General features: G+C 43.1%; 2 protein-coding genes and 1 pseudogene across 4 annotated transcripts; 2 read left to right on the forward strand and 1 right to left on the reverse strand.

The window, feature by feature from the left end:
• The first annotated feature begins 614 nt into the window (after positions 1-614).
• On the forward strand, positions 615-8,356 carry LOC110492781 (WD repeat-containing protein 13). Of its 2 annotated transcripts, XM_021567262.3 has the most exons (11): positions 1,135-1,233; positions 1,647-1,757; positions 4,551-4,645; positions 5,025-5,256; positions 5,525-5,634; positions 5,795-5,925; positions 6,247-6,554; positions 6,665-6,845; positions 6,996-7,137; positions 7,358-7,476; positions 7,733-8,356. In XM_021567262.3, exons 2-11 carry the CDS (start codon positions 1,719-1,721, stop codon positions 7,915-7,917), a joined length of 1,542 nt encoding a protein of 513 aa, XP_021422937.2. In that variant the 5' UTR covers positions 1,135-1,233; positions 1,647-1,718; the 3' UTR covers positions 7,918-8,356. The 2 variants fall into 2 exon arrangements, with proteins under 2 accessions (XP_021422938.2, XP_021422937.2); XM_021567263.3 differs by lacking the exon at positions 1,647-1,757 and having other exon boundaries at positions 615-1,233.
• A 910-nt stretch (positions 8,357-9,266) lies between these two features.
• On the forward strand, positions 9,267-14,393 carry LOC110491080 (histone-lysine N-methyltransferase SUV39H1-like; annotated as a pseudogene). Its single transcript, XR_016487033.1, has 4 exons — positions 9,267-9,275; positions 11,267-11,600; positions 11,751-12,049; positions 12,215-14,393. The product of XR_016487033.1 is annotated as a histone-lysine N-methyltransferase SUV39H1-like (transcript).
• An 89-nt stretch (positions 14,394-14,482) lies between these two features.
• On the reverse strand, positions 14,483-19,543 carry LOC110492783 (putative G protein-coupled receptor 173). The gene is made up of 2 exons (XM_021567264.3): positions 19,234-19,543; positions 14,483-16,949 (listed from the first exon to the last, which is right to left on the reverse strand). Exon 2 carries the CDS (start codon positions 16,748-16,750, stop codon positions 15,548-15,550), a length of 1,203 nt encoding a protein of 400 aa, XP_021422939.1. The 5' UTR covers positions 16,751-16,949; positions 19,234-19,543; the 3' UTR covers positions 14,483-15,547.
• Positions 19,544-23,603: the final 4,060 nt, after the last annotated feature.

The raw sequence follows: 23,603 nt of genomic DNA on the forward strand, positions 1-23,603 counted from the left end.
CAATATTCAGACCACTAGAGGTCAATGTTTTTTTTTTATCCAGTAGGCCTCCCTCTGTAGTAATAGGATCTCGATGTTACCTCCTCTCCTTGGTAGAGTAACATGCTCAATACCTGTGTATTTGAGGGAGGAGATGGCTAGCTTCAACAAAGTGAGCTGCTACGGAATAGTCTGTGTTCTTACATCTGATTGAGCTGCGGTGTTCAGCTATGTGTTGTTTAATTGTCTTTTTGTTTGTCCCACGTAGGATTTTCCACATGAACAGGTTATGAGATAGATTACTCACTTTGTCTTGCATGAGCTGATACTCCTAACAGGGAGTTTTTTTTTTTTTTACCTGTATGTGGGTGTCTGAAGAAGGATGTTTTTATAGTGCTATTGCACTGTGCACATGAGCCACATTTGTAATTCCCATTTGGAATGGGTGTCAAGCACAGGAGGTTGGTGGCACCTTAATTTGTGAGGACGGGCTTGTGGTAATGGGTGGAGCAGAATTGGTGGAAGGGTATCAAATACATTAAACACATGGTTTCCATGGTTTCCACGTGTTTGATGTCATTCAATTTGCTCAATTCCAGACGTTATTATGAGCCGTCCTCCCCTCAGCAGCCTCCACTGGTGTAGAGTGTCTGAGTGGGCAGGTCAGATCTCACTAAGCTATCCCCAATATTGTTTTTCTTTGGAATATTCACAGAGGAAATGGACGAGTTCATTTAGGGCATGGGGAAGACAATTAGGGAGAAAACTCTCTTCAGATGGTGGTGCGAATGAGAGGCCATACAGGCTGGTACTCAGGGTGTGGTGTGTTGCGGTCAAGGTCTCCACCTAGTGATGAAATACAGAAGTGGAACCAGGAAAACTGGGCAAGCTTTTTAGTAGACGTAATTGATATACAACCATTACTATATAATACATGTTGAATATGTTGGGTATTGGAAAATAAACAACAGAGCTAAGCAAAACTTGGAATAACAACAAAAAAACACAAAACGCTTAGGCATTTCTTTGTTAAATGCCCTAATTGCCATGATTTCCTGGTTTATTAAAGACTGTACGAACTCTGCGTACAAACATTTTGGCGTACAGACGTATTATTTGATTTGTAAATCATATTGATTGCGTTTAAACAATCCTGCGTCAGCCACATGTTTTACAAGTCAGCGTAGCTGCGCACGTGGGCAGGATCAATGGTGCCACAATTTGACACTGACAGCGAAACGCTAAGGAAGGAAGGTGAGCCATCTGTGATGTTTTCTTTATATGTTGACCGTCATTTTTATGGTAAAGGATGTAGTTTAAACTGCTTTTGAAGAAATAAACAAAATCAGTCTGCTAAGTGGCATTTGAGGACAGGGGCGTCCAGTTATTGATCAGACATGGCTAGCAAGCAACTGTAGCTAGCCCAATATTTGACTAAAGGAGCCGAACATTAACTTACATGGCAAATTGGCTTTGGAAGCTAAAACAACCAAATTCATTATCTAAACGTGAATTGATTCTCAATTGCGGTACGGTTCTAGAAACATAACCCTGTACTTTCATATCACATCAAAATAAGTTCACAAATCCAAAAGACACACTTCCTGTACAGTGTTTTAACGCAGTGACGGATTTTTTTGTGGTGTCTGTCTTCCCTTTACACACAGGTGTTCTGAGACCTAGATAACTAATTAGCACAGGTAGTCCACTCTGTCTTTCATCTTTACAAGCACTCAAACATGGAAATATGGCCATGTGGGAACCCTAACCCTATAAAGGTGTGTATCAATTTAACCTTTTGTTTTTTGAAAATCATTTCTTGCTGATATGAAAGATAAGGTCCTTATGCTTCAAAAACTTAAGGCAAGCAATGCATGTTAATGTTCAGACCAATCGTTGTGGCTCTAGTCTTAACAAAACTTCCCCCTACAGAAGACCCCTTCTTCAATGACTTACACTACATGACCAAAAGTGTGGACACCTGCTCGTCGATTATCTCATTCCAAAATCATGGGCATTAATATGGAGTTGGTCCCCCTTTTCTGCTATAACAGCCTCCCCTCTTCAGGGAAGGCTTTCCACTATATGTTTGAATATTGCTGCGGGGACTTGCTTCCATTCAGCCACAAGAGTATTAGTGAGGCACTAATGTTTGGCGATATACCTGGCTCACAGTCAGCGTTCCAATTCATCCCAAAGGTGTTTGAGGTCAGGGCTCTGTGCAGGCCAGTCAAGTTATTCCACACCGATCTCTACAAACCATTTCTGTATGGACCTCACTTTGTGTATTGGGGCATTATCATGCTGAAACAGGAAAGGGCCTTCCCTAAACTGTTGCCACAAAGTTGGAAGCACAGAATTGTCTAGATCTAGAATGTAATTATATGCTGTAGCGTTAAGATGTCCCTTCTCTGCAACTAAGGGGCCTAGGCCAAACCCTGAAAAACAGCCCCAGACCATGACGCCTTCTACACCAAACTTTACAGTTGGCACTATGCATTGGGGCAGGTAGCATTCTCCAAGCATCCATCAAGTCCAGACTTGTCTTATGGACTGTCAGATGGTAAAGAGTGATTCATCACTCCAGCGACTACGTTTCCAATGCCACCACTTGGCATTGCGCATGGTGATCTTAGGCTTTTGTGCAGCTGCTCGGCCATGGAAACCCATTTCATAAAGCTCCCGATGAACAGTTCTTGTGCTGACGTTGCTTCCAGAGGCAGTTTGGAACTCAGTAGTGAGTGTTGCAACAGAGGGCAGACATTTTTACACGCTTCAGCACTCGGCGTTCCCGTTCTGTTAGTTTGTGTGGCCTACCACTTTGCGTCTGATCCGTTGTTGCTCCGAGACGTTTCCACTTCACAATAACAGCACTTACAACTGACCAGGGCAGCTCTAGCAGGGAATAAATTTGATGTACTGACTTGTTGGAAAGGTGGCATCCTATGGCGGTGCCACGTTGAAAGTCACTGACATCTTCAGTAAGGCCATTCTACTTCCAATGTTTGTCTATGGAGATTGCAAGGCTGTGTGCTCGATTTTATACACCTGTCAGCAATGGGTGTGTCTGAAATAGCCGAATCCACTAATTTGAAGGGGTGTTCACATACTTTTGTATATGTAATGGAACTGAGTCATGATCAAGGGCTAGCATAGCTGTTTTCACATAGTATAAGCACTTTGAAGCCGACGTTCGTGAGCAGTCATAGACTAACCGGGTCGATTAGCAAGCTACTTTTGTGGCATCTGCATAAAACATTTCGGCCCTGTTTCTTTTGTCATTGATATTCTGTGACTAGCAATGTAGCTGTCGTTATAATAGGGCAACCCTTTAATGTCAAGAAGTCAATCGCTGGATCGTGTCTGTTTCTACCTGTCCTGTTATGACAGAGTAGCTACCATCTGGAACACAAATGACATTACACTGTGCCCAATGCTGGCTTTCTTTGCCTCTGTAGCTAGATCCCGTGATTAATGCCGCTGTAGCTAGATCCCGTGATTAATGCCGCTGTAGCTAGATCCCATGATTAATGCCCCTGCAGCTAGATCCCGGGATCAATGCCGCTGCAGCTAGATCCCGGGATCAATGCCGCTGCAGCGAGATCCCGGGATCAATGCCGCTGCAGCGAGATCCCGGGATCAATGCCGCTGCAGCTAGATCCCGGGATCAATGCCGCTGCAGCTAGATCCCGGGATCAATGCCGCTGCAGCTAGATCCCGGGATCAATGCCGCTGCAGCTAGATCCCGTGATCAATGCCGCTGCAGCTAGATCCCGTGATCAATGCCGCTGCAGCTAGATCCCGTGATCAATGCCGCTGCAGCTAGATCCCGTGATCAATGCCGCTGCAGCTAGATCCCGTGATCAATCCCGCTGCAGCTAGATCCCGTGATCAATGCCGCTGCAGCGAGATCCCGTGATTAATGCCGCTGTAGCTAGATCCCGTGATCAATGCCGCTGCAGCGAGATCCCGTGATTAATGCCGCTGTAGCTAGATCCCGTGATTAATGCCCCTGCAGCTAGATCCCGGGATCAATGCCGCTGCAGCGAGATCCCGGGATCAATGCCGCTGCAGCTAGATCCCGTGATCAATGCCGCTGCAGCTAGATCCCGTGATCAATGCCGCTGCAGCTAGATCCCGTGATCAATGCCGCTGCAGCTAGATCCCGTGATCAATGCCGCTGCAGCTAGATCCTGTGATCAATGCCGCTGCAGCTAGATCCCGTGATCAATGCCGCTGTAGCTAGATCCCGTGATCAATGCCGCTGCAACTAGATCCCGTGATCAATGCCGCTGCAGCTAGATCCCGTGATTAATGCCGCTGTAGCTAGATCCCGTGATCAATGCCGCTGCAGCTAGATCCCGTGATCAATGCCGCTGCAGCTAGATCCCGTGATCAATGCCGCTGCAGCTAGATCCCGTGATCAATGCCGCTGTAGCTAGATCCCGTGATCAATGTCGCTGTAGCTGGCAGTGTTCTGTACCACTCACTCTGGAGGCTAAATTGAATTAGCCTTCATGTAGCTTACTCCCCTACCATTCTCTAATTAGCTGTGCTGTTTGTGTTAATAGGGATCTGATATCTGCCCTGGCCGTGGCGTCCTCTCTACCTTGAATGTTTGTGGAATGGCTGCAGTTTGGCAGCAGGTGTTGGCAGTGGATGCAAGGTAGGTCTCTAATTTAAAGAACTGGTGGCACAACATGACCTCAGAGTACTGATACAAACAAGTCTACTGATACAAATCTGGCATGGATTGCTGTCTAGGGATAGCCTGGTTAAACTAGACTGACCGCTGCTGAAACAATGGTGAGCGCAGTCGTTAGTATGGTTAAACCAGGCTAGCCAAGGGCCTTGATTGTAGTAAAACTGCTGTCAGCATGTTTGTATTAGTGAATAGTACACCTATTACTTATACATCAGTCCTCAGTTCAAGCAAAATGATCTAAAGGTACAAAGTGAGAAATTACCATTCAAAGATCCTACTGTTGCTAATAACTGTTGTCTGTCTCTCTCCCTCACTACCCCTTCCTGTGATCCCTTCACAGATACAATGCTTACCGCACACCTACGTTCCCACAGTTCCGCACGCAATACATCCGCCGGCGCAGCCAGCTGCTCAGGGAGAACGCCAAGTGTGGCTTTGAGCCGGGGCTGCGCAGGCGTTACGTGAGGCTGCGCAGCCAGCTGCTGGGCCTGCGCTACGGACCCCTGTCTGAGCAGAGCAGCTTCAGGGCCAGCAGTGTGCGCAGCTCCCGCACCACACTGGACCGCATGGAGGTTAGACTGAGACAAGGGCAGAGTGAGCGCGAGGCAGACAGAAAGAGAGTACTGTCAATAAGCAGCTTGAACAGTCAAGATTAGACTGAGATGAGATGCCGACAAGGTAAATTGAGATGGAGGGAGAAAGACAAACGTAGGCAGTTTGGTGATGTAGGCAGGTTGAGAAGATGATTGTTTTTATATGGCCTGTAAGTCTCTCACTGCATGCACTTGCACTCACTCCATTAGGTCTGCTTGCTCTTTCTCCCACCCTCTTTCTTGACAGGACTTTGAGGAGGACCCCCGTGCTCAGGGGGCTCGTGGTCACCGTCGATCGGTGAGCAGAGGCTCCTACCAGTTACAGGCCCAGATGAACAGGGCAGTCTACGATGAGCGGTAACCCCAGCCACTCCTTACTGACCCCATTCATCCTTTAGTCTCTTTTCTTTTTAAACACTGATTCATCTTTATAAGCACAGCATTTCATTGAGTGATGGTCAAATGTGTAATAAGTGATTCTTCCTGATTGGAAATGTTGGTTTGTTTGTGCCTACAGGCCCTCAGGTGCCTTGGTGCCAACCTCTGTGGCAGAGGCTAGCCGTGCCATGGCCGGGGACACCACTCTGAGCGAGAACTATGCTTTTGCTGGCATGCACCACATATTTGACCAACACGTGGACGCTGCAGGTGAGTGGAAATGGCAGTATGTAATGGAAAGATATCATTTTTTTTAAACCTTTTTTTAACTAGGCAAGTCAGTTAAGAACAAATTCTTATTTATAATGACGGCCTAGGAACAGTGGGTTAACTGCCTGTTCAGGGGCAGAACGACAGATTTGTACCTTGTCAGCTCGGGGGTTTGAACTTGCAACCTTGAATGTTTGTGGAATGGCTGCAGTTTGGCAGTCCAACGCTCTAACCACTAGGCTACCCTGCCGCTCAATGCAAGTACCGACATATTTCTGTGTCTTATTCTCATGTTTTGTTGGGTTCCTTCTTCTCCTCTAGTTCCACGGCTGCAGTTTGCTAACGATGACAAGCACCTCCTAGCCTGCTGCTCATTGGACAGCACCCTGTCCATCATGACCCTGTTCTCGTCCCCGCCCAGTGTGAAGGTGATCCTGAAGGGTCACGCAGGTCCCGTCACCGACTTCGCTTGGTCCCTTAGCAACGACGTCATCGTGTCGACGTCAAAGGATGGGACGCTGCGTATTTGGAACACGGGGGACGGGAGGTGTATCCGTGAGGTCAGAGACCCTGAAGCCAGCGAACTGCTCTGCTGCACCTTCCAGCCCATGAACAACAACCTCACAGTAGTGAGTCATAGTAAAAGCGTTGTCTCTACAATGGTCAAACTGTCTTCCTTACGGCTTCCCTGACCTTTACCAATGCTCCCCCTGACCCCATGACCTCTTCCGTTCTCCAGGTGGGGAACAGTAAGCACCTCCTGCAGGTGGTAAACATCTCCACAGGGAAGAAGGTGAAGGGAGGTTCTAGTAAGCTGACAGGACGGGTGCTGTCTATGTCCTTTGATGCCCCTGGGAGGATCCTGTGGGCCGGGGATGACAGGGGCAGCATATTCTCCTTCCTGTTTGACATGGCCACAGGTAGACTGAGGAAAAACCTCCCTGCTTTTTATGAATAATTAGTATGAATTAATTTTATTTATAAAGCGCTTTATCAAAAACCCAAAGTACTAGGCCACAAGCATAGGAAAGTGTTGTGTGTGTCTAACAACTCTGAATTTCAACCCACAGGGAAGCTGACCAAAGCCAAGCGGCTGGTGGTGAGTGAGGGCAGTTCCATCTGCAGCATCTCTGCCCGCTCCTGGATCAGCAGAGAGGCCCGAGACCCATCCCTGCTTATCAATGCCTGTGTCAACAAACTGCTACTCTACAGGTCTCACACACACAGAGAGAGGCTCCATTAGTTATAATACAAACACTTAAAAATTAATGTAACTGTCGTAGTTTCATTAACTGCTGCATTTTGCATTGGAACGTGTTTGTAATATCAGTGATACGTACTTGTATGCTATCGCATAAACAAGGAAGGCGTGTTCCACTCTGTGCACTGCATGCAGAGTTTGACTGGTTCTGTGACCGTCTCATCTTTACAGGGTGGTGGATAATGAAGGTACTCTGCAGCTGAAGACGAGCTTCCCCATCAAACACGGCTCCCAGCCCCTCCACAGCATCTTCTGCCCTCTCATGTCGTTCAGACAGGGTGCCTGTGTTGGTATGAGCCTCACTCACACTGCCTTACTCTCTGGTATAGATATTAGAGACAAAAGTGCGCCACACTTGGGGACATCAATTGTGTACTGGTTGTCAGTACATCAACTCAGTGAAGCCAAAGATGAAAACATTCATAGGTCATAACATTCAGTTATAACATAGTTATAGCATAGGACCGTTCACACCAGTATTCTCTCTCACTTGTCCCTCTTTGTTTCTCTTTTTCCTCCCCATTTTCTCCTAACCTTTAATTACAGTGACTGGCAGTGAGGACGCCTGTGTCTACTTCTTCGATGTGGAGCGCAACACTAAGGCCATAGTCAACAAGCTGCAGGGTCACGGTGGCCCAGTGCTGGACGTCAGCTTCAACTGTGACGAGAGTTTACTGGCCTCTGCTGATTCCACAGGCATGGTCATCATCTGGAGGCGGGAGCAGAAGTGATCAACCAATCACATACTCTACTGTCCAACCATAAGCCAATGTAACTTTACTTCTAGAATGTTAAACACAGTACAAAATTAAATGAACACTGACAATGTGCAATGAGGTCGTCAAGGAATATCTGTGTTGTCTAGGTTTTAGTGGAGTTTTTAGGTTTTCAACCTAGAAAAGAGAGCCCTGCTTCTCACTGAAGGACCTGAGAGGCTTGCACGAGTCAAGATTAGGACACCTTAGTATAGAGCAGTAATGAAGCAGAATAAGGAAATATCCTAATTGACAGCTTTATTTATTCCTAATAAGTTCTGCATTTGCCTTCAAGCATTTCCCATGTTTATTGTTTGACTCTGATGTGTCAATAACCCATCCTAGAAATCAGTATTGACAATTCAGAATAACTACTGCATCAATAAAGACTGTTCGAAATGATGAGACCTCAAAACATTTTGTGAGCGTTTTGTATTTGCATTAGCCTGTGTTTGTCATTGAAGTCTTGCTGGTTGCAAATTACTATAATATATTTATGATATGCACATACTGAATAAAATAACCACTGTACATCACACAGAGAGCTGCTTGTTTGGTTGAATTGCTAGTGTTTATTACAATGTAGCCATGTGTAAAATGTGTTTGTTTTCCACGCTTGAGCTACAGTAGAAGTCTATTGGTCATTTGGGCTTTCAATCTAAAATCGGATCCACCCAACCATTGGCTAGCGAGAGCTCCTTGGATTTTGGCGATGAAGTAAAGATGGAAGAATATTTAAAAGGTAAGCTCCCAAATTCTAAATAAAAAGTTGGATTTGGTTGACCTTTCGTCTGCAACAACTGTGCTGTGATAAGCACCCATTTTTAAATACATTTCATTAAGTTGATTAGCAAAATGGTGATGCAACACAGTTTATGATATATTTGAAATTAGCCTAGCTAGCTTGTTAGCTGTACCTTGTTTGATTTTCATTAAACAGTAATGAATATAACTACCATCGCATTTAAATAGTTAGCAACCTAGCTATGCACATACAGATTGAAAACGTAACTAAATGGACTCGTAATGATAGTTCCTGATCGGAGCGAGCCACATGTTGCTTTTTGTGTAACTACAGAGTGCCAAGTTGCATGTAAAAGTGACTACGAGCCAGTTGGAGACACTCTGTCGTCAAGAAGGAATTGTGTGATTGGATCTGGGGGTCAAGAGTGGGCAAGCGCACGACTTCGAAGTGTAGTACCTGTGTGACTACAAGAGGACAATCCAACGGGAGTACCGAAGGTTAGAACAAATCCTAACTATCAGTGATGGAAAAACGACCCAATTGTCAGACTTTAGTAAAAGTAAAGATACCTTAATAGATAATGACTCAAGTAAAAGTGAAAGTAACCTAGTGAAATACTACTTGGGAAAGTCAAAACGTTTTTGGTTCGAAGTATATTTAAGTATCAAAAGTAAATGTAATTGCTCAAATATACTTAAGTATTAAAAGTAAAATTATATATAATTTCAAATGTGTTATATTAAGCAAACCAGACAGCACGATATTAATATATATATATATATATATACACTGCTCAAAAAAATAAAGGGAACACTAAAATAACACATCGTAGATCTGAATTAATGAAATATTCTTATTAAATACTTTTTTCTTTACATAGTTGAATGTGCTGACAACAAAATCTCACAAATTATCAATGGAAATCAAATATATCAACCCATGGAGGTCTGGATTTGGAGTCACACTCAAAATTAAAGTGGAAAACCACACTACAGGCTGATCCAACTTTGATGTAATGTCCTTAAAACAAGTCAAAATGAGGCTCAGTAGTGTGTGTGGCCTCCACGTGCCTGTATGACCTCCCTACAACGCCTGGGCATGCTCCTGATGAGGTGGTGGATGGTCTCCTGAGGGATATCCTCCCAGACCTGGACTAAAGCATCTGCCAACTCCTGGACAGTCTGGTGCAACGTGGCGTTGGTGGATGGAGCGAGACATGATGTCCCAGATGTGCTCAATTGGATTCAGGTCTGGGGAACGGGCGGGCCAGTCCATAGCATCAATGCCTTCCTCTTGCAGGAACTGCTGACACACTCCAGCCACATGAGGTCTAGCATTGTCTTGCATTAGGAGGAGCCCAGGGCCAACCGCACCAGCATATGGTGATGTTCTGGCCTGTCTCCTGGTCACACCTCCATGCTCTAGACACTACACTGACAGACACAGCAAACCTTCTTGCCACAGCTTGCATTGATGTTCCATCCTGGATGAGCTGCACTACCTGAGCCACTTGTGTGGGTTGTAGACTCTCATGCTACCACTAGAGTGAAAGCACCGCCAGCATTCAAAAGTGACCAAAACATCAGCCAGGAAGCATAGGAACTGAGAAGTGGTCTGTGGTCCCCACCTGGAGAACCACTCCTTTATTGGGGGTGTCTTGCTAATTTCCTATAATTTCCACCTGTTGTCTATTCCGTTTGCACAACAGCATGTGAAATTTATTGTCAATCAGTGTTGCTTCCTAAGTGGACAGTTTGATTTCACAGAAGTGTGATTGACTTGGAGTTACATTGTGTTGTTTAAGTGTTCCCTTTATTTTTTTGAGCAGTGTGTATATATATATATATATATATATATATATATATATTACACACGGATAGCCAAGGAGCACACTCCCAACACTCAGACATAATTCACAAACAAACCATTTGTGTTTAGTGAGTCTGCAAAATCAGAGGCAGTAGGGATGACCAGGGATGTTCTCTTGATACGTGTGTGAATTTGACAATTTTCCTGACCTGCTAATCATTCAAAATGTAACAAGTACTTTTGGGTATCAGGGAAAATGTATGGAGTAAAAAGTATATTATTTTCTTTGGGAATGTAGTAGAGTAAAAAAATATATATATATATATATATATATATATATATATATATATATATATATATATATATATAAATAGAGTAAAGTACATTTACCTCAAAAAACGACTTAAGTAGTACTTTAAAGTATTTTTAGTTAAATACTTTACACCACTACTAGCTATGCTATGGTTTGATTTTGGTAGTTGGAGATTATATTGATCCAGCTTTAATTGATGTAATTTACAGTGCTGGTAATGTCTGACTGCCACTGAAAGCATCCATCTATAATTGAGCGAGAACTGCTTCCCTGTTCCAACCTCCCAGGCCTGTATATGTTTATATGTCTTCCAGAGGGGTTGGGATAAATAGAAGTCACATTTCCGTTGGACCTTGTGTACAATTGGCCAAATAAAGTGATCTTAGAAGATGTCTACTTTGTCATAGGGGCACCAGAGTTCAGTCTGACTCCTTGTCAGCGGCTGTTTTTTTTCCTAGGAGAGGGAGTTCTACCTGGTTAAATGGAAAGTTTACCCAGATCACATGAACACCTGGGTGCCGAGAAAAAAACCTGCGGTGTGTGGAGCTCCTACGTCAGTTCTGGGACGATGTCTACCTGGAGCTGCAGAGACAGAAAAAGACTGTGGTCCCCGACCGGTTTGAACCAGAGCTCTCCTCTTACCCGGAGCACAGAGCCAGGCATAGGCAGACCCTGCAGAGGTGGGAGGCCCAGATCAACAGTGTTGGAGGCCTCACCAAACGCATCCTGGTCCTCAACCGTGTGGACCTGGAGGGCCCTCCAAAGAACTTTACCTACATCAACGGATACAAGGTGTGCAAGGACTCGTGTTTCACCAGTACTTTGTATCCACAACATGTTTCAACTGTAGGGATGCTACCCTCTTTATCACGCAGTCTAGTATGTAGCAATACAGTACAAATATAAATATGTAGAATGTAATCAAAGATTTTCTCTCCTAAGTGGGTTGAGGGCATTTCGGTGGCAGTGGGGTGCGAGTGCACCAGCTGTTTGGAGAACCCTGTGGGCGGTTGCTGCCCAGGGGTATCGGGCCATGGCTTTTCCTACGACGAGTATGGGCAGGTGAAGGTTAAGCCTGGGGAGCCCATCTATGAGTGCAACCAGACTGTCCCAACAGAGTGGTACAGAAAGGGATCCAGCATACCCTCTGCATCTTCAAAACAGACAACGGGCGTGGGTGGGGCGTACGCACCTCTGAGCATATCAAAAGGCATTCCTTCATCATGGAGTATGTCGGAGAGGTAAGAAAAACAACTTGGATTATAGAGATTATTTGGTGCACAGTTTATAATATCACTGGCAGCTGTCACAGTTGACATTATCTCATGCAGCACTGTGTGTATCCTGGCTGTATTACACTGCATGGTTGTTCTCTGTTGTGATTGGCTGTGTTGTGTTCCATCTAGATCATCACTACAGAGGAGGCAGAGAGGCGGGGTCAGGTCTATGACAGACAGGGAGCAACATACCTATTTGACCTGGACTATGTTCAGGATGAGTACACTGTTGACGCTGCTCGCTACGGAAACCTCTCTCACATTAATGAATATGTCTGAATAGAGCTGGTGATAAGGTTAATGTAAGATTCAGAATACATTTAGGTTGTAGATATGTGATATCTTTAAACAGGTTGCTTTGGGCTTCCCGAGTGGCGCAGCAGTCTAAGGCACTGCATCGCAGTGTTAGAGGCGTTACTACAGACCCGGGTTTATTCCCGGGCTGTGCCACAACCGTCCATGGCCGGGAGTCCCATAGGGCAGTGCACAATTAGCCCAGCGTCGTCCTGGTTAGGGAGGGGTTTGGCCGGGTGGCTTACTTGTCTCATCACGCTCTAGTGACTCCTTGTGTTGGGCCGGGCGCCTGCAGGCTGACCCCGGTCGCTAGTTGAACGGTGTTTCCTCCGACACATTGGTGCGGCTGGCTTCCGGGTTAAGCTGGCGGGTGTTAAGGAGTGAGGTTAGGCATGTTTCGGGAGACGCCTGACTCCACATTCGCCTCTCCCGAGCCCATTGGGGAGTTGCAGCGATAAGACAAGATCGAAATTGGGGAGAGGGGGGGTTGATTCAATAGATGTGGAGAGAACTAAGATGGACTCCAATTTCAGTATGTCTGAATCACCTAAAAAGGGCCACATGTCTGGATCACCTAAAAATACCCACATGTCTGGATCACCTAAAAAGGGCCACATGTCTGGATCACCTAAAAAGGCCCAAATGTCTGGATCACCTAAAAAGGCCCACATGTCTGGATCACCTAAAAAGGCCCACATGTCTGGATCACATAAAAATACCCACATGTCTGTATCACCTAAAAAGGCGAACATGTCTGTATCACCTAAAAAGGCCCACATGTCTGGATCACCTAAAAAGGCCCACATGTCTGGATCACCTAAAAATACCCACATGTCTGTATCACCGAAAAAGGCCCACATGTCTGTATCACCTAAAAAGGCCCACATGTCTGGATCACCTAAACAGGCCCACATGTCTGGATCACCTAAAAAGCGTGTGCGCATGGAGTGCAAGTGCGAGAAGGACAATTGCAGGGGGTACTTGTTTTAGGGGCGCGACAAAGACTAACAATAAACTTGATTTTGTTCCAGTAGTGCCATCATGACAATTAAACTTTATTTCTGGCATTTTAAATGGACAATGTAAATATTTGGTGTGTTTTAATATTCAACCCTATTTCATCAAACACAGGTTTGTAACCTGTTTGCAGTTTTTCTTACAGTTATTTGGTTTTAATATACAACACTAGAATCAAATTGTGTGCCATCTTTAAATAACATAAACACTGTCTACCATGAGTGTACAGAGCCTTGCAAAAGTATTCATCCCCCTTGGCGTTTTCCCTACTTTGTTGCATTACAACCTGTAATTTAAACGGATTTCTATTTTTATTTCATGTAATGGACAGACACAAAATAGTCTAAATTGGTGAAGTGAAATAGAAGGAATAATGGATGGCGCTAAATACAGGGAAATTCTTGAGGGAAACCCGTTTCAGTCTTCCAGAGATTTGAGACTGGGAAAGAAGTTCACCTTCCAGCAGGACAATGACACTAAGCATACTGCTGAAGCAACACTTGAGTGGTTTAAAGGGGAAACTTTTAAATGTCTTGGAATGGCCTAGTCAAAGACCAGACCTCAATCCAATTGAGAATCTGTGGTAAGACTTAAAGATTGCTGTACACCAGCGGAACCCATCCAACTTGAAAGAGCTGGAGCAGTTTGTCTTGAAGAATGGGCAAAAATCCCAGTGGCTAGATGTGCCAAGCTTATAGAGACATATCCCAAGAGACTTACAGCTGTAATTGCTGCAAAAGGTGGTTCTACAAAGCATTGACTTTGGGGGGGTGAATAGTTATGTACTATTCTGTTATCTGTCTGTTTTCTTTAGTTCTATATCTGTTTGTTTCACAACAACAAAAAAATCCCTACAGGATGTCATTCAGTGGCCAAAGCTACACTGTATATTGAGCATTACGAGGTCATCTTGGTCCAAATGTTTCTGTAAATAAAACATGCCTTTTTCTTATGAATGTACAACTGGCAAAATAAAATGAATATTGTATTATACCAACTGCATGTTGAGCTCAATTTGTGTTGTGTTTCTCAAATTGCTAAGAATATGGATCCCATAGCAACTGACGTCAGCAGCCAGATCAAAATGCATCAAAAGTAGACTTTATTGGTGAGTTGGGGGAAAAAACAATCCCCTTAAATACTGTACAACAGGATATTTTAGAAAACAAAGCCATACCCCTTTAATATTTTTAAACCCCATTTCACTTCTCAGTTGGTTTTTCAATGTCAAACATTTGCAAACTTCAGTCTGGGAACCATAAAAAAATGTTGGAAAGCATGCTACTTTGTTGCTCTCTACCTTGAGAAAGTGTTGTCTTTGAACAAGGGAATGTTCCAACATATTTAAGTCAAATCATTGGCACTGAATTCCAAACATTACTCTTGTTTAAGTTAGTGAATGTCATTAGATTTGTATGATAATTTGGAATATAGAAGGCACAAACTTGTGCCCGGGTTATATTGGGTCCTATTGGGATTCTCTCCAATCTAGATGCATTATCCATATGCAGCTGATGATAACCTATGCTTTGCTTTTTTTGGTGACCGTTGCAACCCCCTCCATTGAGCTAGAGAAAATCACTGTTAATAGTTTTGACATTTTCAGCCATATAAATGAGAATCTATGGATAATGTTAATGACCAAGTATTACTACAAACCTGCTTCTCATACTGCATGTACACACGATATGTACATTACATATGAAACAAAGTCATAATTCATTTGCAAAAATAGTAGCATCTGATAAACATTATCTTTACAACAAAAAAAAAGTCAGATAGCCATTTCAGTATAATACAAACAAAACACACCGATCCCACCACCATCACTCGATGCAGTAGAGCAGGGGTGTCAAACTAATTTTGCCCCAGGGGCCGCATTCGGTCTTCAACGAGGTACAGAGGGCCGCACTGAAAATTGTTTATATTTCCTCTGCGTCAAAATAGTCTATCCATATATATTTTTTTTTCCCCGATGCTCCCTGACTGTCTAGCTTTCATTTCGGTGATAACTGGACCCAGTCAAGAAACCTTATGAATGTAGGCCCATTATAATTTCTACACAGTTTTGATATGGTTTTAGTCATTTTAAAGTATATTGAGTTTGTTTCCCCTCACGGGCCGTATGTTTGACACCCCTGCAGTAGTGCATCATGTGATGGTGAACACCAACAGCTCATGGCGGTGCAGCTGTTGGTGTTGTCTAGTCCTGCTGTAGGTGGGCAGGTGGGCCCTTAGCACTTTCCTCAAGTCCTCATTGAGTAGGAGGCAGATGATAGGGTTGACCCCTGCCTGGGCGAAGCTCATCCACACTGTGATGGAGAGGTACCTGTGTGGGATGGAGCAGGACTTGACAAACACCCTCCAGAAGCAGGCCATTATGTAGGGAGCCCAGAGCACCAAGAACAACAGGGTGACGATGTAAAACATCCTGCCCAGCCTCCTTTCCGTCCTCACCTCCTCCATGCCCATCAGACGCCGGTGCTGCTGGTTGTGCAAAGTCTGCCTGATCCCAAGCAGGGTGGGGGGCATTGGGCCCCGGCCGAAGCCTGCGATCCAGTTGGCTGCTGCCTGGCCCGTGGCTCCTGGTCCATGAAAGGTCCAGTTCTGGCTGATGGCCGGCACTAGCTGGACAGGCTTCATCTTGCGGTGCTTGTATTCAAACAGCAGGAGTTTGGCATAGAAACCGTGAGTGGCCAGGACCACGACGGCCAGCATGAGCATGAAGCCCAGAGTATCATTGGTCTTAAGGTAGCGGTGCTCGAAAATGCACTGGTCCTCATCTTGAATGAACTTGTACGTCCCCACGTCAAAGACGGGTGGCGATGCCATGGCGATGGCCAGAGTCCACACCATGCAGATGATGGCAGCGCAGGTCCAGACTGTCATGCGCTTGGTATAAAAACGGTGATGGGCAATGGCCAGGTAGCGAGTCACAGCCACACAGAACAGCATGAAGGCAGCGTGAAAACAAAAGAGCACAGCCAGGAAAGCCACCACCTTGCAGCTGAAGGTGCTGTAGGTCCACGCGGAGCTGTTGTGGACAGACACTAGGACGAAGGGGAAGCAGGCGGCAGAGCGGACAACATCAGCCAGGCACAGGTCCAGCAGGAAGAAGTAGGGGGCCTTGTGGAGGGCCCGGTCTCGGAGGACCAGCAGAGACACCAGCAGGTTGCCCACCAGGCTAACACAGAGGATCAGGCCCAGGAACACCAGCTTGATGTAGGCGGACACAGCTGCAGCCGAGATTCCTTCACTGCTGCTGGTGCTGATGCTGCTGGCCCTCTGTGAAGCCAACACTGCCAGCAGGCTGCCTGGTCCATCAATGCCAAAGATCTGGGTCTGGTTAGACATGCCTCCAGCTCTGGGATTCTAGGGGCGGGGTGCTAGGGTGATTCTACCCCTTCTCTCTCTCTGACCGACGCCACTCTTCCGCCTCAGGCAGCCCTCCTCCCGTCCGTCCTGGTGGATGTCTCTGTCCCACTTACAGGGAGCTCTGAGGATCCTTTCAACATAACAGACTCATTTGTCCTTTCTCCATTACATTCAGCACCTGTGAACAACGAAACAGACAGACAAAATAAGACAGTGCATTAACACTCACTCCAGGAGGGCACATTTATCCATTTACCAGAGAGCAATGATCTGCATAACAGGCCGTCTTATATGTTTTTCAGACCGATTCAGATGCATAAAAACAACAAAGAAAATAAAAACATGGCTTCTCAGAAGCGTGTGTTGGGCAACAGTGAAGATATCTCCGCCTTACTGTCTTTCTATGGCTGGGATCAGATCAGCAGTTCTCCAGCATGCCAGCTCCTTGGCTCACTCAGTAATTACCTTGCCCGTTGCTAAGATACAACAGCTCACATACTTTGTGCAAGTGTGGGTGTTTGAGTGCATGCATGGGGGTGTATAGGGGATGGAGCAGAGCAGAGCACAACCAAGCAGATCAAATAAGACAGACAGCATTAGCTTCCAACTAATTCACATTCTAAATGTGAAAATAGTGTTTGTGCCAAAAAAAAGTGTGATTAAAAGGACACTGTAAATGGAAATTAAGTTATCATGATAGCTGAACAAAGGAGTTGGGAGGCAGATGCGGGTTTCTGAGCGTGTCTGAGAGTGAGTGATTCACCTGTTGACTTCAAAGAATATAAATTATTCCCTAATATTTGAATACACAGACCTCCCAGTGGAGGCCTTAACATAATAATAATATAACAAGGAAATGTCTACATAGCATGCAGGGAATTTTCTACACATTAGAATACCCTGACTCAAGCATGTTTCAACTTAATTGTAGAAGGAGCAGGTACTATAAAGAAATGTAACTAACTAGGCCGCGAGAATTCATTGTTGTGCCCAGCGAGGAAATATTCAGCACAATGGACAGCGCCACATCAGCGCGAACTAAAACAAAGGATTGATCGCAGATTTCAGCACCACTGTCACTGTACAGCGCCATGCCCAGGAAACTCATGATAACAACGCACCTGTTCTTGGGGCTGGGCCTGCATGGCGGCACTAAATACATTGAAGATTATTGCAATACTGCTCTCGTCACAATTAAGACTGTGTAGATGCATGTCATCTTACTCACAGGCATTGGCTACTAATGACTAGCTTTGATAAGAAACATATTTCTACATGAACACACATTTCATCACTGGATTGACTCTTGACATGTTTTAAGTAATGCCCTGTGTAAGTCCAGCATGGGAAAGAGATATAAGGTGCATCGTAATGTCACATTTAGATTATTTGCTTCATATACAGAAAAAAACTTACCTTCGATTTCTGGGATACAGTTTTGGAGAAGCTACAATGTTTCACACCGGAAGAAAATTAAGAAATGAAGCTACACGAAAGCTACCGTAATGAAAAATAATATAACTAAATAAAGTTCATGTTCATGACAGCCAAACTACAAAAAAATGATGTCTAAATCTGAAATGTCATAGACTACGAATTGCAAGACAGATCACTCTGGAGTCAGATGTTAACAGGATGTGTGATTTAGCCTTAAAACTATGTTTTAAGTGAGAAGTAGGCAGGTCTATTGTTGAAAAAGAAAGTAAATTATTGCCTACTTCACCCATATTTTCTTGTTTTTATTGCAAAAAATGTAGTGTGTAGTTCCAGTAGTTAGCTGCACCGCTACATGGCCAAAAAAATACTACTGAAACACTACCATGATTTTTATTTAGTTCAACTACCACCAAGTTACTGCAAAATGTAGTTAAACTAGTTGAATTACATGTAGGCTTTAGTTCACTACTCCCCAACACTGCTAGGATATGTAAATATGCGGGAATCCTCCTTCATAAAAGCGTCACTGACATTGTATGAACATATTCTCCAGTCAATATTGAAACCACCACACTCAAGATAGGCTATGTCTGTTCTCTCTGAGCGATTACACAATTGGGTTGGGCCACAGGTAGCATAACGTTTACTGGGCCTCTTAAGCATAAGTTTCACACAGACACAGACCAAAGGATGTGTCAAATTTTCGTTTCCACAATTTCATGCCATTTGCACTATCATCGGGTAGGCTATTGTTGCGTCAGGTCCGAGGTAAATATAGTCTAAAGATAATTTAGGTGAGGTAACAGTAACAGCACGTAGGCTAACCTCTATAGCCTGCAATACAATCTTCCTCTACATCGTCAGATCCAAATCTTACATTTTCATACCCATAAACATAAATTGAAATATCGAGTTTCCCTCGACTAACGTCTTGACGCCTTTTGACGCATATCCACAGTCTTCAAAATAACCTCGATGAATCTCTATTTTCACGATGTAGAAGCAAACGCTGTGCATTTATTTACCCAGTAATTTGCAGCCAGTCTGTGTTGTTGTCCGGTGAAGGTCCACATTGCATGTGTCTGCCTGGCGGACGATGGGAGCGCATTTGATTTGTCATAGGCTATTGAAAATGACAAAAATGTACATTCATATCGCATGTCTAGTCGACAAACGTCAAAATAAAAACGTTTGGATGTTTAAATGAATGATTTTAAAGTAATCCCAATTAAATGGCTGCGTCTGCCTTCGTGGATGCTGTTCGCCTGTTCGCGGGGTTCATCAGTTCTATTCCACTCGGTACCCTTGCTCCTTTTACATAGCCTCGTTATTGTTATTTTATTGTGTTACTATTTCCTTTATATTTAGCAAATATCTTTCTTACTTTTAACTGTGCATTGTTGGGAATGGGCTCGTAAGTAAGCATTTCACGGTAAAGTCAACACCTGTTGTATTCGGCGAATGTGACCAATACATTTTGATTTTCATTTGATTTGAATCACCTATCAGAATCATAATAATCTTTATTTGCCAAGAAGCCACATTTGCATGTACCAGGAATTTCCTCTATATGTAAAAGGTCAAATGTCATGAAGTCGGAATGGCAATGCACTGTGACCTTAAACAACCTGGTCTCTATTCTGTACTTAAAATAGAGACACACCATTTAGTACGATATGTTACATTTTGTATGGTATGTATTCATTTGTTATTACAATTCGTATGATATGTTAAGTATTGCAATTTGTACAATACCGTGAAACTTATATTAATAGCCTTGGCATTCATTTGCTTAAATCACTGAACACAACAGGTGCTTATTAAAGACAAGCTTCTGTTTGAGCCAGGCGGTCTATTTCCTATTTGAGGCAGGTGTCTGTACTCCCGAAGTTGTTGACTGTTGTTGTGCTTGCCAGTTAGCTAGCAGTTCTCAGCTTTTAGCAGCCAATGGCTAGCAGTTTCCTACTGACAATAAAAACAGATGATTGTCATCATTTTTTTGAGTCATTACTGAATTATTTAATGTAACAAATCCAACATTAAACCTTGAACAATTAATTTAGACCTGCCATTTATTTGAAACTGTTTTTTATTTGTTGAAATGTGTGCAGTTGCCTAGCTATTAAAATGGACACATGTAATTTAAGTTTTATGGTATGTTACGGATTGCAATTTGTAATATATGTTACGAATTTTCAATATGCACAATATGTTACAAATTTGCAAAACATATGTTACGAATTCCAATTTGTTGTTGCTAATGTTATCTAGGTGGCTAATGCTAACGTTAGCTAGCTGGCTAATGTTAGCTAGGCTAGGGGTTAGGGTTAGGTTATGAGTTAAGTTAAAGGGTTAAGGTTAGGTTTAGGGGAGGGTTAGCTAAAATGGTTAAGGTTAGGGTTAGCTAACATGCTAAGTAGTTGCAAAGTAGCTAAAAAGTAGTAAATTATATAAAGTGTGACATGATGATAAAATTTGTCTGTACTGAATAATACCTATGTAATTTGGCCCAACAGTAATTATAAAACACATGAATAAGAGTTGCTTTATTACAATTAAAATATCATAAAAATTAGATCCTTTATAGCTGCACAAAAATATTGTAAGTTAACAAGCATTATCCAAAGAATGTGTAGCTCTCTGAGTAGTTAACCACAACATTCGCTGGGGGGCAGATCTGTCCTGTTCTTTGTATTTTTCAGCTGTTAAATGAATTGCTATTTTGCAGAGGGGGCATAGCAGCAGGAAGTAGGGGTGCTGAGGGTACTGCAGCAAAAAAATAAAAAATACTAATATACATTAACAAAAATATATCTTATTTTTGGAAAAAATGTTTTTTTTCACAAATGTAGTGCAGTGGGCCTTTACTAGTATTATCAGAGGATATAGACATCTGTAGCATGGACAAAAAACATTTTTTCAGCAACTCTTAGGCAAAAATATGTTGTTATATAATTAAGAACAGAAAAACTAAGCACAATACAGTAATTGAGTACATTGAGACATCAAGTGGTTTGTAATGATGTGATGTTGCTCAGATGGTAGAACGTGACACTTGCAAATCTAAGGTTGTGGGTTCAATTCACATGGGGGGGATCAGTACAAAAATGTATGTTCTCACTATTGTAAGTTGCTCTGGATAAGAGATATTACACAAAAAAGTTATGAATTGACCATTTCAGTTTTCACGAACAGTAGAATAAGTTGCATTTGCAAAGTATTTCAAGAAACTGAAAAACATACAGTACCAGTCAAACGTTTGGAAACACTTACTATTCAAGGGTTTTTCTTTATTGGTACTTTTTTTTACATTGTAAAATAAGACATCAAAACTATGAAATAACACATATGGAATCATGTAGTAACCAAAAAAGTGTTAAACAAATCAAAATGTATTTTATATTTGAGATTCTTCAAAGTAGCCACCCTTTGCGTTGATGACAGCTTTGCACACTCTTGGCATTCTCTCAACCAGCTTCATGAGGTAGTCATCTGGAATGCATTTCAATTAACAGGTGTTGCTTGTTAAAAGTTCATTTGTGGAATTTCTTTCCTTCTTAATGCGTTTGAGCCAATCAGTTGTGTTGTGACATGGTAGGGGTGGTATACAGAAGATAACCCTATTTGGTAAAATACCAAGTCCATATTATGTCAAGAACAGCTCAAATAAGCAAAGCCCTATTATTTCATAGTTTTGATGTCTCCACTATTATTCTACAATGTAAAAAAAATAAAAATGATTAAGAAAAACCGTGGAATGAGTAGGTGTGTCCAAGCTTTTGACTGGTACTGTCTATCAAACAGGTATTTTTATATTCCACAAGTATTATCAGATTAACTGTTTTGTACAGATAATTAATTATCAGACACAAGTTACAAATGCTGGTAAACACTAATATATTTAGTTTCCTTTTTTTCATAAAAGTAGTGCACTGGGCCTTTATTTGTCCTATATTAGCAGACAAAAAAAACTTTTGTTGTTTCTCAGTAGCCACCTAGCAATTTTATGAATTTTACCTTTAGCTAGGTAGGTTCACATTCTCCCAACCTCAGCTAGGTACGGTACCTAGCCATTTCAGGCGAAAATCAAGTTAGATTAGCTTGTCTAACTATTTTAACTGGCATGCCTACCTACTGGCAAGGTTCCTAGACTTTAGAAAATACTAAAATTGCTTTATTTATTGGGTTATGATACTATTTACCAGTGTTGCAGTTGTACTAGACTCCTAAAAATCAATTCAATATGCATAATTACAGAGGTATGTTTAGATAACTTTTTTTTTTTTTTTACATCGAATTGGGTGTAATTATTATGGCTCTAGATTGAAGGAAAACGCTGTTTCAGGTGTTTGAAAAATGCTACATTTTCCGACCACCAACCCTCCACGTACTTTATGCCCCTCTAAAATAATGGGTGCATGACACCCCTGAGTACAGCTGGGATTATGTGTATGTCAGTATTTACAGTGCCTTCAGAAAGTGTTCACACAGCCGCTTGACTTTTTCCACATTTTGTTGCTGTAACGTGTACACTGGGAGTCAGGAAACAAGTACAGGGAGTGACTAAATAACACAAGGAACAAACAAACAAACAAGAAACACGGGTAGGGTACAGAAATGGAACCACTGAAACAGAAACAATAACACCCAGGGAAAGAACCAAAGGGAGTGACATATATAGGGAAGGTAATCAGGCAGGTGATGGAGTCCAGGTGAGTCTGAGGAGGCGCTGGTGCACGTACCGATAGTGACAGTTATGTGTAATAATGAGCAGCCTGGTGACCCCACGACAAGGCCGATGGCCACAGTCATGGGTCGGCTCAGCCTGGGGGGTTAGGGGCTTGGTGATCTGAGCCTCTGATGATCTGCTTGATAGACCTCCCAGTGTTTTTGAGGAAATCCGAAACTACGACGACAACTCATCCACCGTAGTAGCGTCGTCCTCATTTGAACTGCTAGTACCTTCTTGGGTCAGGGTCATCGACAGGGTTGCAAAGGGTCGGAAACTTTCAGGTACATTTTCAGAATTTTTCTGGACATTTTCCATGGGAAATTAAGCCTGGGAATTTTGCTTGCCTTTAACAGTGAACCTTTTGTGTGGGGTACACAAGGCAATTCTAGGTCTTGTGGAATATTTTGGTTAAACTATCCCCAATTCAATGGAATTGCAACCCTCTGCATGCACAGTGCATTCTTCCATCACACTTACAGCTGATTCTGAAGATCTTGCACACTAATGAGATGCTATTTAGCCCACACTACTACATTGTCTGAGCAAAGGACTACATGCTTTCTGGTAAGTTTTGATTACAATACTGGGTGGGGTGAATATTTTTTATGAAATTTTTTTGTAAACTAGTAAATAGCCTACAGCAAAGTGTGTTTAAATCATTTC

Source organism: Oncorhynchus mykiss, chromosome 16 (assembly GCF_057628025.1).
Source record: "Oncorhynchus mykiss isolate SJ-2025 chromosome 16, ASM5762802v1, whole genome shotgun sequence".
Classification (NCBI taxonomy): Eukaryota; Metazoa; Chordata; class Actinopteri; order Salmoniformes; family Salmonidae; genus Oncorhynchus; species Oncorhynchus mykiss.

Excerpts from the sequence above, each read along its gene's own strand:
- LOC110492781 (XM_021567262.3), top strand. The coding sequence starts at position 1,719 with ATGGAAATATGGCCATGTGGGAACCCTAACCCTATAAAG. Across the intron at positions 5,926-6,246 it reads CCAACACGTGGACGCTGCAG|TTCCACGGCTGCAGTTTGCT; the intron begins GTGAGTGGAAAT and ends CTTCTCCTCTAG. Across the intron at positions 7,138-7,357 it reads AACAAACTGCTACTCTACAG|GGTGGTGGATAATGAAGGTA; the intron begins GTCTCACACACA and ends TCATCTTTACAG.
- LOC110492783 (XM_021567264.3), bottom strand. The coding sequence starts at position 16,750 with ATGTCTAACCAGACCCAGATCTTTGGCATTGATGGACCAGGCAGCCTG.